The 15,556-nt window shown below is 34.7% G+C and overlaps 1 protein-coding gene across 2 annotated transcripts in view; it reads right to left on the bottom strand.

The window, feature by feature from the left end:
* The window catches only part of LOC140153270 (visual system homeobox 2-like), a 28,019-nt gene extending 14,022 nt beyond the window's left edge, over positions 1 to 13,997 (bottom strand). Inside the window, exon 1 of one of the 2 annotated variants that reach the window (XM_072175973.1) lies at positions 13,102 to 13,997. In XM_072175973.1, the coding sequence (XP_072032074.1) occupies positions 13,102 to 13,543 (442 nt within the window). In that variant the 5' untranslated portion in view covers positions 13,544 to 13,997. The remainder of the gene's footprint in view (positions 1 to 13,101) is intronic. The other variant, XM_072175974.1, reaches the window with a different exon arrangement.
* Positions 13,998 to 15,556: the final 1,559 nt, after the last annotated feature.

Below are 15,556 nucleotides of genomic sequence, written 5' to 3'. Positions count from 1 at the left end.
GACGCTCCTTTTACCCTAATTTTATTTATAAATGAATAAAAAAGACATTATTATTCTCTCTCCCTCCTACTTTTATTGTAATTTTCTTGGATTTTTCTAAATTCTTCCTCGTCCTTGACTGGAAACAATTCAACATTTTGAAATCAAATTACATTATTATAAAACAGGAGTTTGACATGCTCTTAATTCTTAATTATACAAATTTCACACGTACTTAACACTTAATTGATTTTTAATGGTTACTTAATTGATAACGGCCCAATATTTTAACTGGATTTAAATTACGAGATTACAACACACAATAATTATAGCTAATGTTACATTTTGTATTTCTTTCTACTTGTTCCAAGTATAGGCCTGTTTTGATTTCTTCCAAGTGACAAACATTACAAATCGCGTCCATATTGTTTCTTCCCCCGCTCAGTTATAAGCTTATGTGGTTGATAAAAGTTAATTATTTGGTTGTTATCCACTTCGGTGATTAACCCTTAATTAATTAATCATATTTTAAATACCACTAGAGGCAAAGATTAATCCGATGACGTGTAATTTTGTAACGATAAAAAACAATATCCTTGTCCGTGTAAAATTATGACAACAAACAGAAGTCAAAGTTGTCCGCGAGCATTTTTGTTATTTTACTTTGGCAAAAGGTGATTCATGATTGTGTTACTTTTCTGAATTACACGAAATATCCTTTGTTTACGAGATATGGATCAACTGTATCACTTTATGATTGACATGGCACGATTTACAAGTCCAGGCCCGTGATATATTTGGTATATAACAATCTTAATTTCGTCAAAAATAAAGGGAAATATATATAAATATCACAATACTGTGAGCTGGACACGAATACGCGCTTTCTTCAAGTCCCGTCTTGTGCGTGCACACTCATCGCTTGTTATCAACCTTATTAGATTATTTAAACTCACAATTTTTAAATTTTTAATGAAAAAAGTCATTGCTTTCTGAATAATGGATATTTTTGAATCAGATTCATTGTTTTCTCAATAATAAAATTACCACCATTTGCACCCACTTGGAAGTATCACCCTTCGGCTTTAGAAGCGTAGCATATTTTACTTCCAATACCCAGCTGACCCATAACCATGTAATTAACAACACCTATTGTTTATGCTCTTTTTGATACATTTTGTATACCTTATTATACTGATGGGTAACATGCTACTTCTTATCGTGAAGAAAGCGATGTATCACATGGTTTCACGTCGGTTTTTTTTATTATTAGTGGAAAAAATTACTGTTTCACATTCAAATTTCAACAAAGCAATAAAAGACATTTGTTCTATATTTTGAATGTTTATAATTACAACGAAGTTTTAATATAAATTTAGTATCTGCACGCATCAGCTTTGTTGCAAATTATTGCAGAAAGATCTTTGAGAAAAATTGATTTCTAAACTTTATTTGACACGTATATGAAACAGTAAAATATCCAAAACAATGATACCTGTCAAGCCGACAAGCATGACCAAACTCAAGATTTTCTTATACAATACATGCTGAAAGTTAAGTGGAATTTATTCAGATTCTTAGTCAAGATCATTGATTTCATTTTTGTCATTTTTTAGTTAATGTTTAAGAGTTTGACAATATCTTGACAGAGAAAATGATGCTTTTGTTCACAATAATTCAGAAACAGATGTTGCATGCCTTGTCAATTATATGATGTCACTATAATAAACCAGAACACACCCACACCCTTCAGCACACCCAATGGTCCTATAATCACTTATATGACTTACGAACAGCAACACTATATAAATAATTCCAAACATATAACGTTTTAAATCTCCTATAATAATACTGCACAACGTCCAGTCTAAATCACGGTAATCAACGGTAATGAAGTTCGCAGGGGTTGACGGTCGTCGTTTCTCAATAAGCGAGGGTAATTTCATATCAATTGTGCTCTCGCCCTTTACGCGTGTAACATTAAAGAAATTACTAGTTTCTTGAATGAATGGAATGAGGAGTACAGTCACTATCATTTCGTGAGGTTCGAGGGAGTTTTTAATCATTAATTTATTGCATGCCACAGGGCCCTTTGCGTAGGACCGTTTGGGAATAAGTATAATTTCACGACTTTTAATTACCGCAATTTGGGGAAATCACATGCGTGTATATTCTATACATACTGTACGACTTTTAATGGCGTATTGAGCAAAAAAAAGCTAGAGCTATCTAGGCATGCTGACAATGTGCAAAATTATATCATGATAGGTATTTTTGTTTGGAATTTATTATACTACATTACGATACCACCCCAAAATGAAGTAAATATTTTGACTTTGGTATGTAAATTTTTAATTGGTGAATGATATGTTATAATAAAGCTATTTAATTATCATCCCAAATTGGCATGAATTTCTGTCAGTCAGACGGGAATACATAAGGGTACCTTTTGTCATTTGATTATAGTTGGCGCGTGATAAATGATTATAACACACACACACGTCCATTCTGCACAACGTGACTGGTAACAATATTGCGGTTAATTTGCTAAATGTTGATTTCAATTAATTAACCCAATCATTGAACCTATATAGAATCAGTAGTTTTATAACACTTTTCAGATTTTTTGTGTAAATTATTATGATTTTCTAGACTTAACTCAAAAATACAAAATTTCGCGTGTGTATCAAGCTAGAGTGGCAATGTTTTTAAAAATATTAAATACTTATACATTTAGGACAGGGTATTTTTACGAACACTGAAGATAGTAAAATAAATTCAACCTGTTTCGTGATTTGAAAGGGTAAGTAAAATTGGTCATAAATTACGAGTATGAAAGACCCAATCCAGATATGTGTTGAAATCTGTTATAAAGAGTTAGTATTATAGGGTTATATTATTTACACATCGGTGCTATCTACCGAAGATAGCATTAAAAGTACGCCTTTAGATTGTGTTCGTTCATTTGGCTTTCCTGTGGTTTTTGTTGTTGTTTTGTTTGTTTGTTTGTTTGTTTGTTTGTTTGTTTGTTTGTTGTTGTTGTTTTGTTGTTGTTTTGCAGGGGTGGATGGGTTAATAACCCCATTAAATTATGATCTAATATTTGATAACAGTTTATGTATCATTTAAAAAATAAACTCACTGTGATATTTTCCCGCGCAAGTCCAATAAGCCTACTTATAGCATTAAGTTTCTGGGACATGAGAGTATCCCTTTGAAAAAATAGCTTCTGGTTACGTGGTCATCACATCCCATAGGCCCTATATCCTATAAAATCTCATGAATTGGCTTTATTCCCTTATATACTTCAGCTTTCCCACCCAATCGCTTCCAGCAGCTCAATGCTGCATGCTAGCCTATTCGTGCTGCCTGCTATTCAATAAATGAGTTGTTTTAACACAAGTGTCAGTTATATCTCGTCAAGTTGACACTTCCGATAGCAAGACCTGTGTTCAGCACGATTCCTTCACACGGTCGCCTTAACAACTAGCTACCACGGAATTAGCGTGCTAATATCGATGTGTCGACAGAATGATAACTTTTATTGGCTCCCGTTTTTAGGATAAACCCACATTTCAACTTTTTGATGATAAACAAATATGACACTGGAGGCTAAAAAATGCTTTTCGTATTTTATTTTTTGTATGATGGTGAAATCACTGGCGTGATAAGCGTATTAGCTCGATTGCTTGAAATTAAAGCTTGTTTTTCTAAAGAATGAAGATCTGAACGAGGCTGGTCTAATAAGATCGACTTTAAGCTCCAAATTATAATTTTCACAATATTAATTTTTACAGTGAAACCTGTAAATATGCCACATAAAGAATATATGAAAAGTGATAAAATATTTCACTTCAAAACCACGGACCAAGAAAGAACCCTGCCTTTATTTAAGTCCACGTTTTCTTTTTTAAGTTCACATTCTTAAGGCTATATTTTTTACCCTGGGTGATGAAATTAAACCCCAACGGTCGTATCATGTCTTGTGTATTTCATTGTTGTATTTCCTCATTACATTATTGGCCATAGTCCGAAAGGTGAACCACTTCGTATATCAAATCTCGCCGGGCTAATTTGAAAATAATACCGCGTGGCATGTTGCCAGTGGGCATGAAAGTCGCGAGGGAATCGCCATGCAAGTATGAAACTGAGTTCCGTACCGACCAACAATATTACCCAACACTTTCTAAAAGGGATGTTAAGGAGAAAAAGGTCAATTAGACAATTACACATTAACTTCATTTCGAAAATAAAATTAGCAATAGAAGGCCTGTGATTAAATTGACATCAAGCTTATTATTATTATTATTACAAGTCGTTGTAAAACAATGTAGATTAAGTCTATAGTACCAAAATATGGTAAGAACATTTGAACAGTCGGTAATTTAATTTTCTTTGCACCACGCCTTTGCGTATCGGAAACATGTTGGAAGTTGAAGACAGTTTGCTTTCTACTGAAGATAGCAAAATTGATACACATGTATGACATTTTCATGTAAGATAAAGGATTTAAGAACCTATAATGCAGGGACAAATTCAGACCGGTGTGAAAAGAATAACTTAACTACTAAGATCAGGAATAGGTCTACGTAAAATGAAAAAATTGTATACCATACGAATTTTCATGAAAATAGACTTACTTTGCCGATCATGGATGACTTCCCTGTTTTAATATACTGTTTTGAACTTAGATTTGTTATGTCGATCGTATACCGATTGAAATTAATTAGCATTCACCAGGATTGCGTTAAGACATAACCCAGCCTTGTTCAATTTATATAAAATATGTTTACAGGCTGCGTGACAGTAACAATTATTGCTATCTTTATTACTACTAGTCATGCTAGTAGACAGCTCCACACGATTAAGTTTAGACTTAAATCAACTTCAACTTGCGCCATATCTTCAATATATAGCTACACAATGTGAAATGCACTATAGTATAAAATATAGGTTAGTGTGGATTTGTCTGTAAACATTTGTTGCGTATTATGACTATCAACATTACTTCTATCTTCAGTAGATGTGAAACATACGAAATATAGTTTTACACAATGTAGTACATATCTTTACAAACTGATGCGTAACAACTATCACATGCTATCTTCAGTAGACAGCTATACACGATAAAGTTGTTTACTTGAATCAAATTGCTATATTCAGTATCAGTTGAGTAGCCTTTACAGACTTGTTGCGTATAATGACTATCAACATTATGCTATCTTCAGTAGATAGCTATACACAATGTGAAGTACACTAAGTTATTTGTGTTGAGTTGTCTTACAGACTTGTTGCATATACCAAATCAACATTATTACTATCTTCAGTAGATAGCTACACAATGTGAAATACACTAAGTATATTATTTGTGTGGAGTTGTCTTACAGACTTATTGTGTATACCAACTATAAACATTATTACTATCTTCAGTAGATAGCTACACAATGTGAAATACACTAAGTATATTATTTGTGTGGAGTTGTCTTACAGACTTATTGCGTATACCAAATATAGACATCATTGCTATCTTCAGTAGATAGCTATACAATGTTACTGAATGTGAAATACACTAAGTTGCGACTTATTGCGTATACCAACTATAATCATTATTGCTATCTTCAGTAGATAGCTGATACGAAGTGCACAAAGCATATAGAGTTACACATGGAGTGCGTGTCTTTACAGTATATAATTCTTCAGTAGACAGCACGAGTAAGCACATCATAGGTTTAACGGGAATAGTCTGTACATAATTATATACCTGTTGCGTATTGATTGCTATCTTCAGTAGATAGCAGCTACGAGTGAACTCTCGTGTTGAATTTAACTAAATTTTGATACGCTACTTTGATAGACAATTCATACTTTTTATGTGCACAATTAGAGCCTATAATATGAAATACATTGCTTTCTCTGAAGTGAGCAGCTATACTGAGCATAAGATGTTAGGCTTAGGAGTCTACGACGTTCAAAGACATCATCATTCTGAATAACTCGTGTATGACGTATCCTATCCGTGTTGGTTAATTAGGCTATATAGCCTTCAATAAATAACTAGTATACTGCAAATTAAACACTCGGTGATATTGAATCTAGTACTCCATTGAAGTAAATTACTTGCAAATTAGGTGACTGTTTCGTATAGGAACAGTGCGCACAATGCTTTGTAACGATTTAGAACAAAAACCCAGTTTTTAAAGAACATTTTATATACCACTCACGTACAGAGAAAAACAAACATCTTGAGGCAAAAAATATCTTAATTCGATTACATGAGAAATCAATAACCCTACAACACACATGGAACAGGCGACGCTGTTTAAAATAAGCACCAACTAGCCTTTTTAGTTGTAAGAAGCTGACCTATAAGGTGAAATTTATCGTTCCCGCCCCGCCACTGAAGAAATTGTCTAACGGGATAGCGTAGCAATCAGTATAATTGAATTTCTGTGCTCACTAGCTAAGCAAAGGCATACAAGTCACACTACTCGCAGGCGTACTGTTAAACATGTTCATAATTAAACTAATCTCCATATTACAGAACCACGGTTTGAAAATTTGATTATAGGAGTACTAGTATATGTAGTTTCCAAGAGAGAATGATGTGAAATAATTGATAAGTGTAAGTGGTCGTACTTATCGTGTGTCACAATTCACCGGAAGGTCCTACTCCTATTTTTGGTTGAGTTTTAATAAATCTAGATGGTGTATACATATATATTTGAGATATTTGTCGGCGAAATATGCGGTTTTTATTCCGTATGACCACCGGCAAACGGAATGGCTGTGGAAACGCAAACCGAGATTCAGTTCTGGCGGTAAATCACAAATTTCACTTTCAGCACTCATAGAGTTTCCTCTAATCAAGTTGGGTGCTAAAAAGCGCGGGATAGATAATTGAATCAAGCTACTCTTGTTAGTAATCGAGACAGATATAATACATATTTTTCCACATTTTTAGCAGGGATCGCTGAAAAGAATCTTGCAGTCTTAATAAGTCGATGTTCACCCCTTTGCCACACCTTATAAAAAATCTAAAAAACTTGAAAAGTTTCTTGCTGCAGGAAGGTTGACACAATTAACTTTTGTTCCAATTTTTCCTCTCCACTATTTATACGTCTCATCTTTTGAAATTGAATTATATATAATATTAAACTAGAAGGGGATAGCTAGTGAAAATATTATGTATTTAGTATGTATTAGAAAGTTCAGGAAAGACTTCTAATAAATAATACTGTGCATTCATTTCATTCATTTATAACAACTTATGTGTTTTGATGATTCCAAACTGGTTTCCTAATAGCCTGTATACCCCGGGAGCCTATTTATAGTTTTCATTTCCACAATTTTGTAATGAGCAAGTCTTTATTTTGACTATTTAAATCCAGCATCAATATATTTTATTAACAAGATTCTGAACTTGTTGCAGGTTGTTACAGGATGCTTGAATATTTTGGTGTAACTTTTTCTGGTTTATGGGGCGGGTTACGGTGAGGCAACCTGTTAATAGAGACAGACCATGCAACCAAGTTCTAGCCTGCCAATAAGCGATGCAATAACCTATCCAAACATTGACCTGCGTGTACTTGGTGTAATAAGACACATTTTCATGCACACTGTTAGCTATATTTAACAACAGTTAAAGCCTTGTACACACTTTACTCTTCATAAGTAACGTGTTTCGAGTAAGTGTATAGAACCGCCTGCAAGAAATTGGCTTGCCTCTTAAATGGATTGCACATTGCTCGCGGCCTTGCAATTGGAGCGCGCCAACTTAACTTGCGCAACACGTATAGGGGATCAGGAATCAGACGAAAGATGCTACAAGAGTAGCTATTTCCCTTATAAAACACCCCTATCTAATAAAGCTGACAAATCTATATGCGTGTATGCACTAGCAGCCAATCTATGTTTAAATGACCACTCGCTCATTGGCCCGTTTCCCCTTCTGGCCACTCACTTTAGCGAATTGAAACATGTAAAGCCTAATTTGATTTGCTTCGAACCGAGTTGTTATTGAATTAACACGCTGGTGAAAGAGCCCCCCGAATAACCCGCGTGAATCAATGGGTAAGAAATTAAGTCGAAGCCCTGACGGCGTCGTCAGCAAGCAATTTCGGATTATTTAATCCGTGTTATCACTTGGATTTTATCCAATATCCCACAAGGTGTTTTTACATCGAAGACAAGAACACATAAATTATCTTACTATATCGTATTCGGTAATAGTTAAGTGGGAAAATAAACCACAGATTTTAAAAATGCAATAGTGATTTTATACACGGCACAAGAGCACTGACGCAATTATTGGAAATCGGTAAGAAAATTGATGCGTCAGTCGACCAAAATATTCTTTCTGAACAGTGTGAACATTTTCATCGTAAAACCATTATACAAAAGTTGTATTTGTGTATTTTATCTAAATTAGCGAAATTCCAGCGATACTCAAAAGATCGACAAGCCATACACTGTCGTGTATTGAGTCCCGTCTGACATACACAAGGATACATAAAGCTATTATACTGTCCCCCCAATTAAGGAAAGATGTCTATATCGAACTTTGCATATTGGGTTTCTCCGTTTTCCACGCCGTATCTTAATCAGTCGCACTCCCAAAAGGCGCGAAAAGAAACGAAATATGAATTAGCCCTGCAAGTGCTTTCAAATACTAGTGCGCTTAAAGTGCGTCAAGCAGCCTTAGATTACAGCTATGCGGCAAGTTAGCAGTGTCCAAGCGATAGGTTTACGCTCTTCGGGGGCATACAACTGTCACTTTGCACCTTTTTCTTTCATTATCGGGTGTTAGCAAATTTATGCTATAAAACACGGCACTTTTTCTAGCTGCCAGATTCTTCCAATGCGGGTATCAGTTCTCGTAAACCATGACAAAACCGTGTTGCGTCGTGGGTCTTCACCTCTTGTTAGTGTTTCGACCCGGGGGTTAGTAGATCACCGTATCTTAACAAGATGTATGCCCTTTGGTATAATGGCGAATTAGTACTAGATACGTCCGATATCAATATCAAATAAAGAAATAAGTCAAATTTAGACAAGTTCCTTAATAAAATAATTCAAGATTTTACATTAAATTTGGCAGAGTGTGAGATTGAAGTGCGCTGGCAGCATCGGGTAGAACATGTTACAGTTTATAACATTTATTTTGGCGTGTTGTAAAATGTGTGAAATTTCAATTAAATTTGGGTATGTAAACGGTTGTGTGCAAACAGGTATTGAACCAACAAAGAAGCTACATAACGCGGTCAAAGTCGGTCAAATATAACTTGACTTGTTAGTTGAATAGTCACTCCCGAACTTGCAACAAAACTTTGCATGCAATAAAAAAACGCGCACTTCTTTCCGCTGGGATATATCACTTAGCCTAAGCGGAAAACCGATAAAGCCGAAAACCGCGAAATCCGACTCTTTTCTTTTTCCTTTCCTTTCTTCCATTGCTGTTCTATTTCATTTATTTCTTTTCCCGGTACAATTTCTCCTTCTATATCCTTTTCTTTTTCTATTTTCATATTTCTTCTTTCTCTTTCTTTCTTGCATTTTCTTTCTTTTTCTTCCTTCCTTCCTTCCTTTCTTTCTTTCTTTCTTTCTTTCATTCTTTTTTCTACCTTTCTCTCTTTTCTGTCTGTCTTCATTTCTTTCCTTCTTTTTCTTTTCTTTCTTTCTTTCTTTCTTTCTTTCTTTTCTGTCTGTCTTTATTTCTGTCCTTTTTCGGTTTTTTCTCTATCTTTCTTTCTTTCTTTCTTTTCTGTCTGTCTTTTTTCTTTCCTTCTTTTTCTTTATTTAATTTTTTCTATATTTTTATTTCTTTTCTGTCTTTCTTTATTTCTGTCCTTTTTTTCTTTTCTTTTTTTCTTTCCTTCTGTCTGTCTTTCTTTCTTTTCTGTCTGTCTTTCTATTTGTCTTTATTCCTTTCCTTCTTTTTCCTTTCTTTCTTACTGTCTTTCTTCGTGTCTTTCCTTCTGTCTGACTGTCTGTGCATGTGTTTTTCTTTATTTCTTTCATTTCATTTCACCTTTCAACTATAAACTTAACAATAAACAAAGTCATATATGAGTAAGAGGTTTGTTTTAAATAAACACAGGTGCGTAAACTTTTGCATTTTCAGTTTCTCAGTTCGCTTTCCTCTAAGACACGATAATTAGTATACACTTTGGTTTACATTCAACTGTAAGAGTATAATAGCAAATGTTATTAAACCTAATTAGCGTAATTTGTCAAGCCAATTACGTGTTTACTAACGACACCTTCATGTTTATATATATCACGCATCTTTGCATGGCTCTGGACACAGGTGTGCATGCAAGGATCGTTCGAATGTTGAACAAAATTCAAGTTCCATGATTTTGTTTTTAAACAATAATCTTTACAAATATATAGTTTTTAATTTAATTGAAGAGAATCGCACGGCAGTTTAATTTCTGTGATATCTGGGAAAATTTCTTTACATCTCTTTACATTGCTGATCAGCATATCGACAATTTATTTCAATGGATGCTTTCATGCACGAATTCATAACAAGCAACAAAGTTTCATAGGGTGCGCCGTTGACTGAAAAGGTTGTCGAGCTTTCGTCATCAGGTATATGACTCTGAATCCCCGAAGAAGTCAGCAACACACCTGGCGAAACCCCGGCAACCTTCATTCGTTGAAACCTTGCTATTTGTTAAAATTTCAATTTACTCAATTTTGGTTGGTTGTGTTGAGCATATCCACCGGAATTGAAATAAATATTGAAAGCTGGAGATTCAAATAAAAGAGAGAGTGGGATAACGAGAGATGAAATGAAAGCAAATCGTGTTACCAGATTTTAAATCCCAATTTCCTCGTCTGTCTGCTATAAGATGGACGTTATATCAACAATGTAAACCCATGTTGTAAAGTGTTGGTATATACTGATATTGAAACTGTTAAATTTTGCACTTTTAAGTCAATAAAGTCTGTTTCAATCTGCACGTCTCACGTATGTTAAATTGCTAATTAGCTGTAAGAAATTAATTAACCAATTAATTATATTAGCCTTTGTATTACCCATGCATCCGAAAGCAATATAACGCAGCATTGTAGCAATGTCCTGGAAGTTTACGGTACAGCCTAATCATGAAACGTTTTGCAAGGGGCCAGACCCGGCCCACCTATACCAATTAGGGCTGGCCCCTGAACAGCTCTGAAATTTGCAACGATTGTGGCCAGCGAGCAAATAGAACCACTGCCCTAACATTATTAATATACCAACCACGCAACCTCCCATGATGCATGCCGGTTACCATTTGGGAATGACTTTATTCATCATTCATCAGAATACACCAGAGAGGATTATTCTGCTTCCACTTGTTCCAAAGGTATCATCTTAATTCTGATCCATCTTTAACAAAGCCATCCAAACTTATTTAGTCTCATTTGAATTATGGGAATAGTGCATAATAAATGATTTTTGTAATGTTATGTAATGTAATGTATAATGTATGGGTGTGCACATATTTATGCCATACTCAATTATACTTTCCTATAATTATGATAATAATAGATGTCAAAAAAAGAAAAATGAAAAGAAAAGTGAAATGTTTCATGGAAGATGTTCTCTCATCTTGTGAAATGACCAGATGATTCTTAAAAGTGAGAAATGATTGGAATATACAAACTTACAAAGAAAACTTTGCACTTCAAACCAGTATAGAGGAGAAACGTTATTGAATGTTATTGTTTTAAAACTTTTCACATGCAATCACACATCAATTTAATTGACATGCCTATTTATGCCAGATTCACACGTGGTCCTTTCTCTCACTTGTTGAATGCACTGAGCTGCATGCATGCCCCAAAGTGAATACGGACGCGATTTTTTCTCAATAAAAAGTTTAGAACAGTAAAGCTGTCTTAAAAATAACACAGGTTATATTATACATAATACTGTCTTTATGAAGAAGTTAATCAGTTAATTTAACGCATTGAAATCTTATGTTTACATACATTATATTTGTACGTTTTTGACATACAGTTTTTGAGACCATTTTTAAACTGATAAAAATAAATGGTTGGAAAAGAGGAAACTCCTTGGTTGTTGTAATGTTAATGTTATTGTCGTTGTTGTTATTGCTGTTGTTGACATAATTATGTTAAATGAAATACAATTCCTATTGCAAATTGATGTTGTTTTTCAAGTAATTTGTATCATGTACAACTACACATGAAGTGGAACATGCCGATAATTTTGATAATATATTGGACTGATAATGCTTGAAATTAAATCGAAAAAAATTGTTAGGTTACCTATATATGCTGTTCGTCATGTCACCAGGCATATACGGTAATTAAGGTAAAATTAAGATATATCCAAGACTTTTCAAATTTTGTTTTGTTTACATAGGCCTATATCAAACTTTTTAAAGTGCATTTATGTTTTAAATTGTGTAAAAATCAGTATGCCTATTGACCAGGACACAATTTGGCATAAAAAGGCTTATTACATCAAAGCATGCACCATTTAAAAGTGACACTATATCTAACATTTTTATTTTGCAATTTATATGCTACAAATCTTCCATCTTTTTTTATTTATATTATCCTTAGTAACGAGAAACTCGTTTGTTGAATTAAATGAAACGATGTAAACATGTGATTACTATAGTGGCATCAATTTAGTGCGTTAGTATAAAATGATTTCAATAAGGGTTATAAAGGCATAAGTAATGCTCCTTCCATGATCCATGTCATACTCACTAAATATGTATCTTTAAGAAAAAGTTCATTACTTCATGTATCTTCCTTATTTGAACGTTGGGAAATTTCGTAATGGTATATTGGATGCATAAGCAAGTTGAGAAACAAGTAATCTTCTTTTTGCAATTTTGTGCTCATAATATACATGTATACCTGTATCACAGAAAAACACAATTTGCATCCCAGGTGAAGTCCAATTCCATGTTTCACTCGACGTGAGGATTATTAAATTTGAATTGTTCGTTTGATTAATAGACATTATAATAAGTGTGATTTTAATTATGACAGAAACAATTTGATTCGAGAGAAATTCCAAACAATTTGGTGAGATTACCCCGGAGATTATCATAAAAAGTGAGCAGAGTGAGCGTGTTTTGAGTTTTATCTTACCTGTATGCGATTCCATAGGCGGTGATAGGTGATGTGGTGCTGTCGGTAGAAGCCTACTATGATGCATTGCCAACGCAAGTGTTGTCGGTTCAAATGCTGTCGGTGGCTTAGCAAAATAAAACGGCAAAGCAGCGGGGTGAAAGCCATGTAAACTGGTCATCACCGATGGAAATTGATGTGTCCTGATAACGGCTGCCGGTGAGCCACGCAGAGCAGCAGCAGCTGCTGCAGCAGTGGCTTCTCGTGATGGTGGGCTGGTGGGTGGTTGAGGGGTGTCCCGTCCAAGACCTAATAATTCATGGATGGCGAAAGAAGTCCGTTGAGGTGTTGCAGTAGCTGTAGCAGGAGATAACGCGGAGCTGCTGACCAAAGGACGAGGGACGGTGATCCCACGAATATCCCCATGTCCCATGGTTGCCATGTCGCTTACCATCTCTGGCATTGTGAGAAGTATCTTGACAATATCAGTATCTTTGTGAAGAAGAAATAATCTTGACGACTGTTTTGCTCATAGAAGCACGGTCCGACGTTATTGAAAGTCACTTCGAAAATGTTTGGAGTTGTTGGAAGGTTGTAATATAAAAGCGTCCAAATCTCTCTTCAATTCGACTCCCCTCGAGAGAAAGTCTGACTTCTTTGCAGCAGCAATGTGATCAATCTATAACCATAGTAACGGAGTTCACTTCAGTTATAGACTTGGCATCAAATCAGATTTGAATGTCTTAGCATCCGTGCATATCATCCTCATCCCCATAAAGTTATCATCATCATCCCAGAAGTCGGTATAAGTATTAGAGCCATCAGCTTAACAGATAACCCGAGTCTGCGCACTGTGAGTGACAAGTTGTTGCAATTAACCATTGTGTAATGAGTAGGTAACCACCCCTTCTTGATGAAAATGTCAATGTAGGCAAGTGTCAATCAACCAGCACAACACAAGTGACTTACGATAACTGCATGGAGTTGTGATGTGGCGCCGCCGTCGATCGCCCGCTATGCTTCAACTATCCGCTCGTCGATATGTTAGAAAGTGGGTGATCGCTGCTTACCGTTAGATGTGATTTGCCAAAGGCAGCGTTCTTCATTTTCTCACGATAAAAAGGTGGCTGCTCAATGAGCAGAATTAACCTTTGGTTTGGTCAAGTCACTAAGGACGACCTGAAATATCTTTGGATGAAGTAGGCCGGGTGATACCCTTCATGTGTAAGAAAACGTTAACAGTCCGAGGTTATAAGATGATTCTTCTTTAAAAATGACCGAGTGTCGAATATGAAAAAGTATGGGTTTTCAAACCAACCAAGCCCAAACTGTTTTGCGAATTCTCTTTGCGGGTTTTGTTACTATAGAATTTCATATAACTAAAATGTGTAATTCACTCATTAGGCATTCAGTAGACTAGTACACGCGGTCATATGCGCGATGAATTGGTTCATCATTGAATTTTCGGATTTATAGGTATTAGGGGATACATTTCTTTTCAACTGTTCAAGCAAAAAATAAGAGAGGCAATTTTTATTAAACATAAACAAGAAAACGCAAACGAATTTCATTGTATAGCAGCGCGCGTCTCCTCCAGTATAATGCTTGCATATGTCGTACGAAAACATGAAAAATATTATTTGCAGGCGTCGCTTTATTGATGTTCACATCATGCTTATTAGGAGTAAATAACATGAAATTGAATGATAGTAAGTAGACATTAAAGTAATAAATGATCAGTTATAATGATCATTATAGACCAAAGCAGGTAATAATAAAACTGGACATCTTTTTCCCATATGACAAAAAGTGCTATGCAGTGATTTAATTAGGTTTTATTGCCCGGCCAGAAAGGAAGCTTATTGCTGTTTTTATTCTGCACCTAGGCCTATAAATGATTTTGAAATAGTGCCGTTAGAAATGCAATTTTGATTTTACACGCTTCACAATGTTATAGGCCTTAAGTGGCAATTTTACATTTTATTACATGTTAATGGACTGATTGCTCAGGGTAATTTTTGAAAATTTCTAATAACATTTCTTTTACAATTCGCGCCAATAAGACTAATAATTTGATAAATTTGCGCGCGTAAACTAAATCAAAATATCTGTCTATTTGATAAACGTGATTTTGTTGCGCGGGAGTTTGGGTAATGAAAACAGAAAAATGTTAAAATGTAAGGTTGGAATAGACACAAATAACTGCAAGGGTATTGACAATGGTCATAAACCAACGTCAAATTGTACGTCATATTCCTATCTAAATCTATTTTACCTGTAGGCTTACTATACAGTACAGTTTTATCATAAATATGTTATGTTATGTTATGTTATGTTATGTTATGTTATGTTATGTTATGTTATGTTATGATATGGTATGGTATGTTATGTTATGTTATGTTATGTTATGATATGTTATATGTTATATGTTATATGTTTTATGTTATGTTATGTTATGTTATGTTATGTTATGTTA

The sequence above is a fragment of the Amphiura filiformis genome, chromosome 5 (genome assembly GCF_039555335.1).
Source record: "Amphiura filiformis chromosome 5, Afil_fr2py, whole genome shotgun sequence".
Taxonomy (NCBI): Eukaryota; Metazoa; Echinodermata; class Ophiuroidea; order Amphilepidida; family Amphiuridae; genus Amphiura; species Amphiura filiformis.
The sequence above is the reverse complement of the archived record's forward strand: the minus strand, read 5'-3'. Positions and strand labels throughout refer to the sequence as shown.